The sequence below is a fragment of the Rhinichthys klamathensis genome, unplaced genomic scaffold (assembly GCF_029890125.1).
Source record: "Rhinichthys klamathensis goyatoka isolate OS25496 unplaced genomic scaffold, OSU_Roscu_1.1 h1tg000011l_1, whole genome shotgun sequence".
NCBI classification, from domain to species: domain Eukaryota; kingdom Metazoa; phylum Chordata; class Actinopteri; order Cypriniformes; family Leuciscidae; genus Rhinichthys; species Rhinichthys klamathensis.
The window spans coordinates 19,147,501-19,160,521 of record NW_026606564.1 but is presented as its reverse complement, the minus strand read 5'-3'; the positions used below and the strand labels follow the sequence as shown (position 1 = coordinate 19,160,521).

Below are 13,021 nucleotides of genomic sequence, written 5' to 3'. Positions count from 1 at the left end.
AAAGGAATAAATATCAAGGAGTAAATCATTGAAAATTTCTTTCTATTGGTAAAAAAAAAAAATGCAACTGGTCAACCAATAAGAATGTCAGTCGACCAAGACGGCATCGACTAAATTTGACAGCCCTAGCTACTGGAATAAAGAGTCTCTTATTTTTTTTCATTCTCTCTCTCTCTCTCTCTCTCTCTCTCTCTGCTAATGTAGGTTAAGCTGGTGTTATATGACAGATGAAGGTTGTTCTGATGTGACTTCAGCTCTGAAATCAAACCCGTCACACCTGAGAGAGCTGGACCTGAGCTGGAATAAACTAGGAGACTCTGGAGTGAAAAACCTCAGTGATCTACTGATGAACCCACAATTCAAGCTGGAGAAACTACAGTTAGTGTCATTATACTGTACAGCAATTACAGTGTGTCTGAAGTTTATTTATTTGAAGACAGCAGGGCTTATGTTTCATTGGTTATAGCAGTGCACTTTCTGGGTTTCCCTATTGCTCACATTTTTATGTGTTTTTTTATCTAGATAGTAATTGTTTAATTCCCAACATCTGATACAATGTACTGATTGTGTACATGCAGAAATGTGCCTTTTCTACAGAGAATAAATAAGAGATAAGTCTTTTTAAAAATGAAAGAGAAGAAACAGTGTCTTCCAGCGCACAGAACTAGTGTGACTGGGTTTTAAAACAGACTATTGAAAACGTCTCAGGTTACGACTGTAACCGTAGTTCCCTGAGAAAGGGAACGAGACGATGCGTCACTTGACGCCTTGGGAACGCCCCCAGCGTGCATGCGTCTGAGCATCAATGTCAACTAGTCCAATGGAAAGAATGAGCGTCACGGGCGGGTGACGTCATGACCAGGAAGGGATAAAGGCTCACCCGGTGAAACGCGGCATTAGCTTCAAAAAGTCGAAGCAAGCCGATCACAGGGAAGCAGGAAGTATGGCAGGGTGACGCATCGTCTCGTTCCCTTTCTCAGGGAACTACGGTTACAGTCGTAACCTGAGACGTTCCCTTTCGAGGGAACTCTCGATGCGTCACTTGACGCCTTGGGAACGAGAATACCCAAAACGCCAGAATTCCAAGTACCTGAGTGTCAGTCTGTTGAAACTAAGCACTAAGCACCTGAGAACCTGGGGCAGCATCCAGGTCTAAGCTGTAAAACCTAACGAATGTGAGCGGTGAGGACCAGCCTGCCGCATCACAAACGTCTTGAAGAGAAACTCCAAATAGTAAGGCTTTAGAGGCCGCCATACCCCTCGTAGAATGAGCTCTGACCGCCAAAGGACACGGCAGGTCAGAGTACTCGTATGCAAGTGAAATAGCCTCAACTATCCACTTACTAACCGTCTGTTTAGAAGCAGGAAGACCCTTCTTAGGTGATCCAAAGCAAATAAATAACTGGTCGGACTTCCTCATTGACGATGTCCGATGAACATAAGTATCCAGTGCTCGCACTGGACACAAGAGGTTCAGCCTTTCCTGGTCCGCAGATGTAAAAGGAGGAGGACAGAAAGCCTGCAGCACAATAGGCCTCGGAGTCAAGGTCGGCACCTTAGGGACGTATCCCTGTTTTGGATATAAGAATGCCTTGACCATCCCCGGTGCAAACTCAAGGCAAGTGGGGGAAACCGAAAGGGCCTGAAGGTCTCCAACTCTCTTAAGGGACGAAATAGCTAGCAGAAAAATAGTCTTAAAGGTAAGAAACTTCTCTGAAACCGAATCTAAGGGCTCGAATGGAGCCCTAGACAGGCCTTCTAGTACTAAAGCAAGATCCCAAGCTGGCACCCTAGTGCGAGTTGCAGGCCTTAGCCTCAAAGTGCCACGAAGGAAACGTGTAATCAGGGGGTCTCGACCCAACGATGTACCCCCCACCAGGGCGTGGTAAGCCGCAATGGCCGCCACGTAGACCTTGAGCGTGGAAGGACATAGACCTGACGTAAAGCGCTCCTGCAGGAACTCGAGTACTGTGTTCACAGAACAGTTAACTGGATCCCACTGATGTCGGTGACACCATACAGAAAAAACTCTCCATTTAAGCGCATATAGTTTCCTAGTAGCTGGAGCTCTGGAGCTTAGAATGGTCTCAGCAGCCTCAGCTGAGAGACCACTCTCTATGAGTTGGGCCCCCTCAGAGGCCAAACCCACAGGTTCCAAATTTCTGGTCGAGGGTGAAATATTGTGCCCCCGGCCTGAGACAGAAGGTCTCTCCTGATCGGGATCTCCAAGGGAGGACCGTCTAAGAGATGGATCAGGTCCGCAAACCAGATCCGACTCGGCCAGCGTGGTGCTACTAGCAGTAGGCTTATTCCGTACTGGCGGACTCGTTCCAGAACTCCTGGGAGCAGAGCAACAGGGGGAAATGCGTACAGACGTAGCCTCGGCCACGTCTGCACCATAGCATCCAGCCCCAGGGGGGCTGGGTGAGTAAGGGAGAACCAAAGTGGACAGTGCGTCGTATGCTGAGACGCAAACAGATCCACCTCTGCTTGGCCGTAAAACTCCCAAATTTTCTCCACCGCCTCGGGGTGGAGTCTCCAGTCCCCTGGCCTCAGCTCCTGCCTCGACAGGATGTCTGCCCCAATATTCTGGTCCCCAGGAATATACACTGCCCTCAGGGAGAGTACCTTCCCCAGAGACCACAGGAGGATCTGGTGCGCCAGCTTGCAAAGCGGACGCGACCGCAGACCCCCCTGACGGTTCAGATAAGAGACCACCGATGTGTTGTCTGTACGGACGAGCACATGATGGCCCCTCAGGTCTGGGAGGAATTGCTTCAACGCATTGAAGACGGCCATCATCTCCAGGCAATTTATGTGCCAAGAAAGATGATGACTCCTCCACCGACCCTGAACCGAGCGGCCTTCCATTACCGCTCCCCAGCCGGTGAGGGAAGCATCTGTCGAGATCGTAACTCGATGGCAGAGAGCTCCCAACACCGGACCCTGGGTTAAGAACCAATGTTTTCTCCATATAACCAAGGCACGAAGGCATCGCCGCGTGATCTTGATCATACGAAGTGGGTTTCCCCTCGGGGAGAACCCTCTGGTCCTGAGCCACCACTGCAAAGGTCTCATGTACAGCAGGCCAAAAGGAATCACGTTGGACGCTGCCGCCAAAAGACCCAACAGTCTCTCGAACTGTTTTACAGTGCGTGACTGGCCTAGCTTTAGCTCTTTGGTGGCTGTCAGGATAGCAGCTACACGAACGGGCGATAGAGTGGCCCGCATCGTCACTGAATCCCATACCACACCAAGGAAAGTGGTTCTCTGTACTGGAGAAAGCACACTTTTCTTGGCATTGAGCCTCAACCCCAACATCTGCATATGAGCGAGAACGACACCTCGGTGCCGAACCGCCAACTGCTCTGATTCCGCTAGAATCAGCCAGTCGTCGATGTAGTTCAGAATACGTATGCCCTGAAGCCTGAGAGGGGCTAGAGCTGCATCCACGCATTTCGTGAACGTGCGGGGTGATAAAGCTAGACCGAAAGGAAGAACCCGATATTGGTATTCTTTGCCCCCGAAAGAAAACCTTAGGAACTTCCTGTGCTGAGGGAGGATGGAGACATGGAAGTAAGCGTCCTTCAGATCTATCGTGACAAACCAGTCCTCGGATCTGATTTGAGTCACGATCTGCTTGAGTGTCAGCATCTTGAACTTGAGTTTCTGTACTGAACGATTTAACAGACGAAGATCTAAAATGGGACGCAACCCTCCATCCTTTTTTGGAACAATGAAATAACGGCTGTAAAAACCCGACTCTCTGTCGGGTGAGTACACCTGTTCTATAGCTTCCTTTGCTAACAGGGCCTTTACCTCTTGCTCCATTACCAGAGCCTGCTCGGGATGCACCACTGTGGGCACCACCCCGTTGTAACGAGGAGGACGAGAACCAAACTGGATTCTGTATCCTTTCTCTACAATCTGCAGGACCCAACGAGAAATATTCGGCAGAAGCTTCCACGCTGCCAGAAAATTTACTAAGGGAACCAGCCTCTCGAGGCTGGTCTCTGGTGTTATCGAGACGGCTAATTCCGGAGCCTGAAACATAATGGCAGGAACTACCTGAACTGGCCGCTCTAAGGCCCCCCTCAGAGGGCGCGAAACCGATGCTGTGCCGCAGCATAGCATCAGCGACTCGCTGGAGACCGCTGCGCCCTGAAGCACCGAGGGTGGCAGGGTTGGCAGAACGGTCTCGTGAGGACCCCGAAATGGAACGGGCACCGTATAATGAGGTGTACACCGCTCCACTTCGGTCGGGGCTGTCCTCACAGGCCTGATGCATGAACATCAGGACCTTTTTTTTTTAACCGAAGCCTTCTTCGCCTGAAGAACGGTCCTCAGATCCGGCTTCGACTTAGAAGACTTCGGTTGAGAGGGTTGCGTCCGTCTCCAGTCTCTACGTGGAGGTGCACGAGACGCAACACTCTCTTTCTGATGCACACGATATGATGAGCTCGACGGCTGGGGCTGCTCACGCCCAGCAGCCCCAGGGGGCTGGACCCGGCGAGGGATAAACTTTTTAAAAACGTCAGCTTGTTTCTTTGACTCCTGAAATCTCTCGACGACCGCGTGGACTGCGTCGCCGAAGAGACCAGAAGGTTCAAGCGGAGCATCTAATAAAAAAGCTCGATCTTTTTCTTTAATTTCAGACAGATTTAACCATAAATGTCTCTCAGTAGCTACCAAGGCTGCCATAGACCGCTCAATTGCTCTGGCGGTCTCCTTAGTAGCCCTGAGAGAAAGATCGGTAGCCCGACGAAGTTCACGAATATCGTCATGACTGACTCCCTCACTACTATCCAGATCCCCCAGCAGGTCAGCTTGATAAGCCTGGAGCTCTGCCATAGTATGCAGACATGCTCCAGCTTGACCTGCTGCCGTATAAGCTTTACCCACTAACACCGAAGTGGCTTTGAGCGGTCTAGTGGGCAAAGCCGAGGCTTTCAGAGACGATGCGGGACCAGGGGAAAGATAACTGGCTAAATTCTCTTCCGCCTGGGGCATCGCCTCATAACCATACTCTTTCAGCCCTCTTATTCTCGAATAAGTGTTAACTTGAGGGCTGAAAAGACGTGATGAGTAAGGTTTATTCCACGATTTAGATATTTCATTGTGCAAATCGGGAAAAAATGGAAGCCCTCGTGGTGGAGATAATGTGGTGGAAGATAAAAAGCGCTCATCTAATTTGCTTTTAGGACGAGCGCCCTTCTTCTCAGATGGCCATTCAATATTTAATTTCTCTACAGCCCGCGACATAACATCCACCAGCTCATCATATGCTGGGGAAATAAATTGTGAATCTCTTTCTCCCATGTGTGTGCTTTCACTCTCCAAACTCATCGCATCAACCTCCTCGGAGGAAGAGCAATAAAGTAATGGAGGGCTCTCTCCCCGGGCGGAAGAAACCGCAGAGCGTGCTTCCGACACCGGGGGGAGAGCGTTGGATCTCTCGGGTAAGGAAGGAGAAAGAGCCCTCGGACCCGTCTCCAACCCCTCCGAAAGTTCCTTTTGCGATCCCCAGGAATGCAATCTCCGCGCTGCCTCAGCAGCGCGGAGCATCTAATAAAATCAGGACCCGCAGGGTCCTGATCCCTGCGGATCGCGAGCCTGCCCACTCTCTTTATCAAAGAGTGACAGGCGAGAGCGGAGCATGCGAAGCGGTAACATCTCACAATGCTGGCACTCAGCCCCCTCGAAGGCTGAGACCGCATGCTCCACTCCCAAACAAACGACACAAAGCTCGTGTGTGTCCCCACCCGTTAAATAACGCGGGCAGGGAGAAGCACACTGTTTGTACACTTGTTTAGTTTCCATCCTTTTCCGCAACAGACAACAGTAAATAGACAGAGACAAAATGACACAGATCGCTTTTGCTGAGACACAGAAGCTAATGCCGCGTTTCACCGGGTGAGCCTTTATCCCTTCCTGGTCATGACGTCACCCGCCCGTGACGCTCATTCTTTCCATTGGACTAGTTGACATTGATGCTCAGACGCATGCACGCTGGGGGCGTTCCCAAGGCGTCAAGTGACGCATCGAGAGTTCCCTCGAAAGGGAACTAAATGCTGCTGTAGCTCTTCAATAAGATGATCATCATAGATGTGAACTATTGTTATTTCTCTGTCTTCAGTCTGAATGGATGCCGTATTACAGAGAAACAGAGTCTCATCCTGACTTTAGCTCTGAAATCAAACCCGTCACACCTGAGAGAGCTGGACCTGACCGGGAATAATCTAGGAAACACAGGAGTGAAGCGCTTATGTGCCGTACTGAAGGATTCACACTGTAAACTGGAGAGATTGAGGTCAGTCACATTCACATACAAGAATCAAAATGCTTAAAATCACTTCAACTGTTTAAACTAGAACACATTAACATTATATTTGTACAAACATTTTCACCTTAGTATTTTGTGATCTGATGAAATAAAGATGAAGATCTCTCTTCCTCTGTCTGTTTTATTTGCTGATGAAGATGATGTGACTTTACAGAATAAAGAGTCTCTTATTTTCTTCATTTTCTCTCTCTCTCTCTCTCTCTCTCTCTCTCTCTCTCTCTCTCTCTCTCTCTCTCTCTCTCTCTCTCTCTCTCTCTCTCTCTCTCTCTGCTAATGTAGGTTAAGATGCTGTGATATGACAGATGAAGGTTGTTCTGATGTGACTTCAGCTCTGAAATCAAACCCGTCACACCTGAGAGAGCTGGACCTGAGCAGGAATAAACTAGGAGACTCTGGAGTGAAAAACCTCAGTGATCTACTGATGAACCCACAATTCAAGCTGGAGAAACTACAGTTAGTGTCATTATACTGTACAGCAATTACAGTGTGACTGAAGTTTATTTATTTGAAGACAGCAGGGCTTATGTTTCATTGGTTATAGCAGTGCACTTTCTGGGTTTTTAAACTAAAACACTTTATTCTCAATATCTGACAGTGAGTCTGAGTTCACATTATATTTGTGTAAAATTCTTCACATTCATGATTTGTTTGTAAGATAATCTGTTTTCCTCTGTTTGTGTCTCTCTAGTCTATATGGCTGTGGCATTACAGATGTTTCTTCTTTAACTCAGTCTTTGACTAACTCAAAAGCACTGCAGTTTTTAAAAGAGCTTGATCTGAGTTACAATAAGATAGGAGACTCAAAGCAGCGGCTCAGAGACGAGCTACGAGACTCAAACTGTGACCTGAGGTGAGGAAACATCACTGAGATATTAAAGAGATCTTCATTTACCTCTGATATGTGAACAAACCTTTCAAACATTCCTGAAAGGAAATTATCATTAAGCTTTATTGCAACAAAGGGTTTGTGTGAGAACATAATGTGAAGTTATTGAAATGTTTAACACTAAGGAGGAAAGAGAAGAAAAGCTCACTGTCACAGCTTTATACATCAACACCTGCTTTATGAACTGTGTCAGTAGAAGTGAATCATTTCAGTGTGAAAACAGACTTGGTCAGATTGTAGGAAACGCTGCACTCCTGCTAAAATCAGTGCAGTTCCAGCTTCAGCTCACAGCGTCCAGCTCACATGAGCAATGTCTCTGTCTCTAGTGTGTTTTACTGTGACAAGCAACACGTCACACTACTCTACACTTACTTTACTCTCAGTTATTTACTAAGAGCCTACAAACATGTTTAAACTAGAGGACAAACGGCTTTAACTAAAGGTTTGTGTTTAACTCAAAATAACATTAGTATTTGCTCCCTGTGGTTTATTCCATACGCCGTACACTCATTAGTTTCTCCTTTACAGAGACTCAATAGGAGTCGCACCGACACACACACACACACACACGAACATGATTCAGGCTTTACATCTATTATATTTAAAAACACAAATATCTATGCAAGATCATGTAAAGTCGGTTATTAATCTGATTACAGGAATTTAATGTAACTTATTTTTACACAAAAACAGTCATTTAAATATTATAATTTGCACTTTGTTCCACCGAAAGCTGATTGTTTTCTCTTCTGTTCCACTTTACAGAGTAGATTACAGTATATGAATGTAGATGAAGATCGATCACCAAACGTCAGTGGATTTACATCAAGGTTTAAATCTGTGAAACGGAGATGAGAGGAGCAGAAACCATCAGGTGATCCACAGAAGAGTCTCACTGCTGTCTATGAGGAGAAATACATGTGTAAATGTGTTTCATACAGGTGGAAGAGACTCAGACTTCACTATTAAATAAAGCATGCGTATTAGAAACATGTGATATTGAATGATTAATGTTGGTTTATTATTCAGCCAAATGATGGTTTAGTTGTAATTAAAGGTGGAACAGAGGAAGAAGCTCAGATGAGTGTCAGCAGAAATCTTCACTATCAGGCCTGCAAATATAATAATGTTTAGACTAAACTCATCCATAATGATATTTCTAATCATGAACGTGATTGTCAAGTATAGCACATAAATGTTTCAAAAGATATAAAGTTTACATGTAACTTTTAAACATTTACATTATCTCTAACATTTTATACACAGAATATGTTTATTGTTATAGTTTTATTGTATATGAAGTGTGTGTGTGTGTGTGTGTGTGTGTGTGTGTGTGTGTGTGTGTGTGTGTGTGTGTGTGTGTGTGTGTTGCTGATGCACAGATGTACAGTATATTGTCTCTGTTCTGTGGATGAAGTCTCTTCTCCTCTACAGACCGACTAAACATTTTCCCCAGTGAACAGCATTTGTGTCTTTCACTCAGAGATGGGCATAAATAAAATACAAAATACTGTGTGGAAAAATGTATTTAAATACAAATACAGTATTTTGTATTTTGAAAATACACAAAATACATGTGAAATAGGCCATCCAGTGCAGGTATACTGTGTCACAGTGAATGAAGAAACTACATAGGCCTATTGCTGGCCATTACAAATAAACTTGTGCAAATAGCAGCCATTTATATACTTATTTCTGACCAGGTTACAATGTAGTCGATTACTTGTGGTGAACACTATTAAAAAATTCATACTGTATGTGAAACTGTGGGAACCTTTTCTGCTATCTAGCAAAGAATATGACCCAAAATCTTAATTTTACTTCCCAGTAACCACATATATCATAGTTTCACAATTTTCAATATCAGTTTTGATACAACAGCAAAAACTGAATTTCAAACTCTGTTGAGGCTTTTTTTGTTGCGGGTAGTCCAATGCTAGCAATACCCTCATGTCACGATTCGATACATATCACGATACTGAACTCAAGATACGATATTATTGCTATACTCCAAGACATATGATAAAAGGTTAGCACAAAATATACTGTTGATTAAAATGCTAAATTTGATATTACATTGTGTGTGTAAATGAACAGGCTTGGACTCAGTGCTGAAACCCAAAGCACAGGACAATAGAGACACCAGAATAACAATATTTATGATTCTGAAGCTGAAAATACAGAATTATTTAAGATGAATATGCTTGATCTCTTTTACTGACTAGATATATTTAAAATAATGTAGGCCACATACTGTACTGTTAACATCAGAAATTTGGCATTATCAGGACCCACAAATATTCCCCCATTGCATTATTATTATATTCAAAATTATACAGTAGTTTAATGTAGTACTGACACTAAAACTCTGAAAACGTGAATTTTTTCTCACACAGTATTTTTTATTTTTGGTGAATTATCCACGACGATACATATTGTTGCATTTTTGTATTGCGATATATTGTGACACGATATTGTTACACCCCTATTTTTAAGTATAGTAATTTTATATTTATTTTATGTAAAGTTTATTTGTTTCTATAAGTTCATTAAAATTATAAAGTTTATCTAAAATATTAAATTAGAAATCATTTGACACTATTTACCCAAAGTTTTTTTTTTTTTCAATGAACAATAAAACTAAAAGCTGAAGATTGTTGTGGTGTATCATTCATCAGTGCTTCTTTTTCCACTCCAACATTCAACTGAACTAGTGTTTCACTCGCTCCTCAGAGAGCAGACGGATGTGGGCCACTTCAGGCGATGATGCGGCACTGCAGGCCTTCTTATGGCCCCGACAAAATGTGTGTGAGCCTGAAGTGGCCCACGTGTAAAATGGCAAATATGGCCCCAGGGCCGGCCCTCCCTATACGCGAACTAAGCGGCTGCTTAGGGCCCCGCCGCCACCAGGGGCTCCAAACTATGGTCCGACCATAGACCCTGATCATAGACCCCATAGACCTGTAACTCGACGTACATTCGCATCACATGTTAACGCAACGGTAGAGTTACTCACGGGACACTGCACACTCATCCATAATTATAAAAATATTTCTAATCATGAACAAGTATATCAAGTATAGTACATAAATGTTTCAAAATATATAAAGTTTACATGTAACTTTTAAACATTTACATTATCTCTAACATTTTATACACAGAATATGTTTATTGTTTTATTGTATATAAAGTTAGTTGTGTGTGTGTGTGTGTGTGTGTGTGTGTGTGTGTGTGTACTTTTCTACCTATCTAAGTGGTGACCTTGGTGTCGTTACACACTCACCAACAGGGGACCGCCGAGTCAAGTGGGGACATTTTTCAGGTCCCCTGTTTGTTATGCCTTAAAACATGTTAAAATCAGATAAAAAACGCTCTGGTGAATTTTTTACATTTTTGACCAAGTGGGGACCTGCAAGTGTGTGTGTGTTTAAGCCCATACTCAGCAGCGCTCCTGTAGGCTGGAGCAGGAACTGCAATGGCCCATTAACACACGTCGTTCACACTTCTCCATTGTTTGAATGGCTTGCTGTCACAGAGAGGCTCTGAGACTGTAGAGCTGCTGTTTAAAAGACTGCTTAGTTAAGGAACTTTCGGTAACTTTATTATAACTCCACGCTATTAATCATTAGTTAAGCATTAGTAAACAATTCATCATTTATAAAGCATTAATAGACATTAATAAGCAGTATATAAATACAGATATAAATGCTTTATTCTTGTTTTAAAAGCAAATCTATAATGTGTTTAATAATTGTATTTTCATACTTTATTAATGATCAATTTATCATTTCTAAAGGAAGTATAGCATTATTTACAAACCAGTTATTTAGGAGTTGTCAGTGGTTCATAAGATAACTTAGAAAGTGTGAGTAAATGATTAATAAACTATTGAAATGTACATTCATACATTTTATTATTCAGACATATAGTAATAGTTATTTAGTGTGTTAATAAATGCTTTATTAACATGTATTTCTACTGTAATTCAGGGTTAATTCAGGTAGTTATAAAGCATTTAGTAGTGGTCAGTTAACTCTTTTGTGAGCTCATCTAAAGTGAGGACTAGTTATGCCTTGTAAAGAATTTACAAGACAGATTTAAAGGCTCAGTTATACATTTCTAAGTTCTGTATTACTGTGTTGTGTTTGTTTCATTTTTCTGTTTAGAAGATAACTGAGTCTTTAAATCTCCTTTATAAATGCTTTACAAGGCATTAGTCCTCACTTTAGATGAGCTCACAAAATAGTTAACTGACCACTAAATTCTTTATAACTACCTGAATTTACTACATTTACTTACACTTTCTAAGTGATTTTATAAATCACTGACAACTCCTAAATAACTGGTTTGTAAATAATGCTATATTTACATTTACATTTACATTTAGTCATTTAGCAGACGCTTTTATCCAAAGCGACTTACATCTGAGGACTAACCAAACGAGTCATCGTGAAGAGACAATAACAACCCAAGAAGTGCTCAAAATACAAAGTTCAAATATTGCTCAGAGTAGCATAAACCAGACAAGTGAGGATTTAAGTTTTTTATTATTTTTTTTATTTTTTATTATTATTTTCTTTACTTCATTTAGAAAAGATAAATTGATCATTAATAAAGCATGAAAATACAATTATTAAACATATAGATATGCTACTAAATCAATAATAAAGCATGGTCAGATTTGGAAATCTTGCTAAATGTAATGACCTCAAAAATATTATTGCAGTGTATGTTTATGGCAAGAACCGGTCTTTATTGTAAGCATTGCTATCACTTTCAGAGATAGTCAGAATATGGATGGATGGATGGATGGATGGTCAGATTGGGAAATCTTGCTAAATGTAAAAGCAATCAAACAGACGTCGTAATTTGCTATCTAACAGGGGACTTTAGTGTTAGTGTGACACCTATGTGGTTGCTTTGCCATTTCTTAATTTTCATTCTTTTGACCTCAAAAATATTATTACAGTGTATGTTTATGGCAAGAACCGGTCTTTATTGTAAACATTGCTATCACTTTCAGAGATAGTCAGAATATGAAATACTGCTAAATGTAAAAGCAATCAAACAGACGTCATAATTTGCTATCTAACAGGGGACTTTAGTGTTAGTGTGACACCTATGTGGTCGCTTTGCCATTTCTTCATTTTCATTCTTTTGACCTCAAAAATATTATTACAGTGTATGTTTATGGCAAGAACCGGTCTTTATTGTAAACATTGCTATCACTTTCAGAGATAGTCAGAATATGAAATACTGCTAAATGTAAAAGCAATCAAACAGACGTCATAATTTGCTATCTAACAGGGGACTTTAGTGTTAGTGTGACACCTATGTGGTCGCTTTGCCATTTCTTAATTTTCATTCTTTTGACCTCAAAAATATTATTACAGTGTATGTTTATGGCAAGAACCGGTCTTTATTGTAAACATTGCTATCACTTTCAGAGATAGTCAGAATATGAAATACTGCTAAATGTAAAAGCAATCAAACAGACGTCGTAATTTGCTATCTAACAGGGGACTTTAGTGTTAGTGTGACACCTATGTGTTCGCTTTGCCATTTCTTTATTTTCATTATTTTGACCTTAAAAATATTATTAGAGTGTATGTTTATGGCAAGAACCGGTCTTTATTGTAAACATTGCTATCACTTTCAGAGATAGTCAGAATATGAAATACTGCTAAATGTAAAAGCAATCAAACAGACGTCGTAATTTGCTATCTAACAGGGGACTTTAGTGTTAGTGTGACACCTATGTGTTCGCTTTGCCATTTCTTTATTTTCATTAT

At 42.1% G+C, this 13,021-nt stretch overlaps 1 protein-coding gene across 1 annotated transcript; it reads left to right on the top strand.

Moving 5' to 3' along the window:
• The first annotated feature begins 201 nt into the window (after nucleotides 1-201).
• Nucleotides 202-6,871, top strand: LOC130100587 (ribonuclease inhibitor-like). Its single transcript, XM_056266084.1, has 2 exons — nucleotides 202-378; nucleotides 6,623-6,871. The coding sequence occupies exons 1-2, from the start codon at nucleotides 221-223 to the stop codon at nucleotides 6,831-6,833; spliced, it is 369 nt and encodes a 122-aa protein (XP_056122059.1). The 5' UTR covers nucleotides 202-220; the 3' UTR covers nucleotides 6,834-6,871.
• Nucleotides 6,872-13,021: the final 6,150 nt, after the last annotated feature.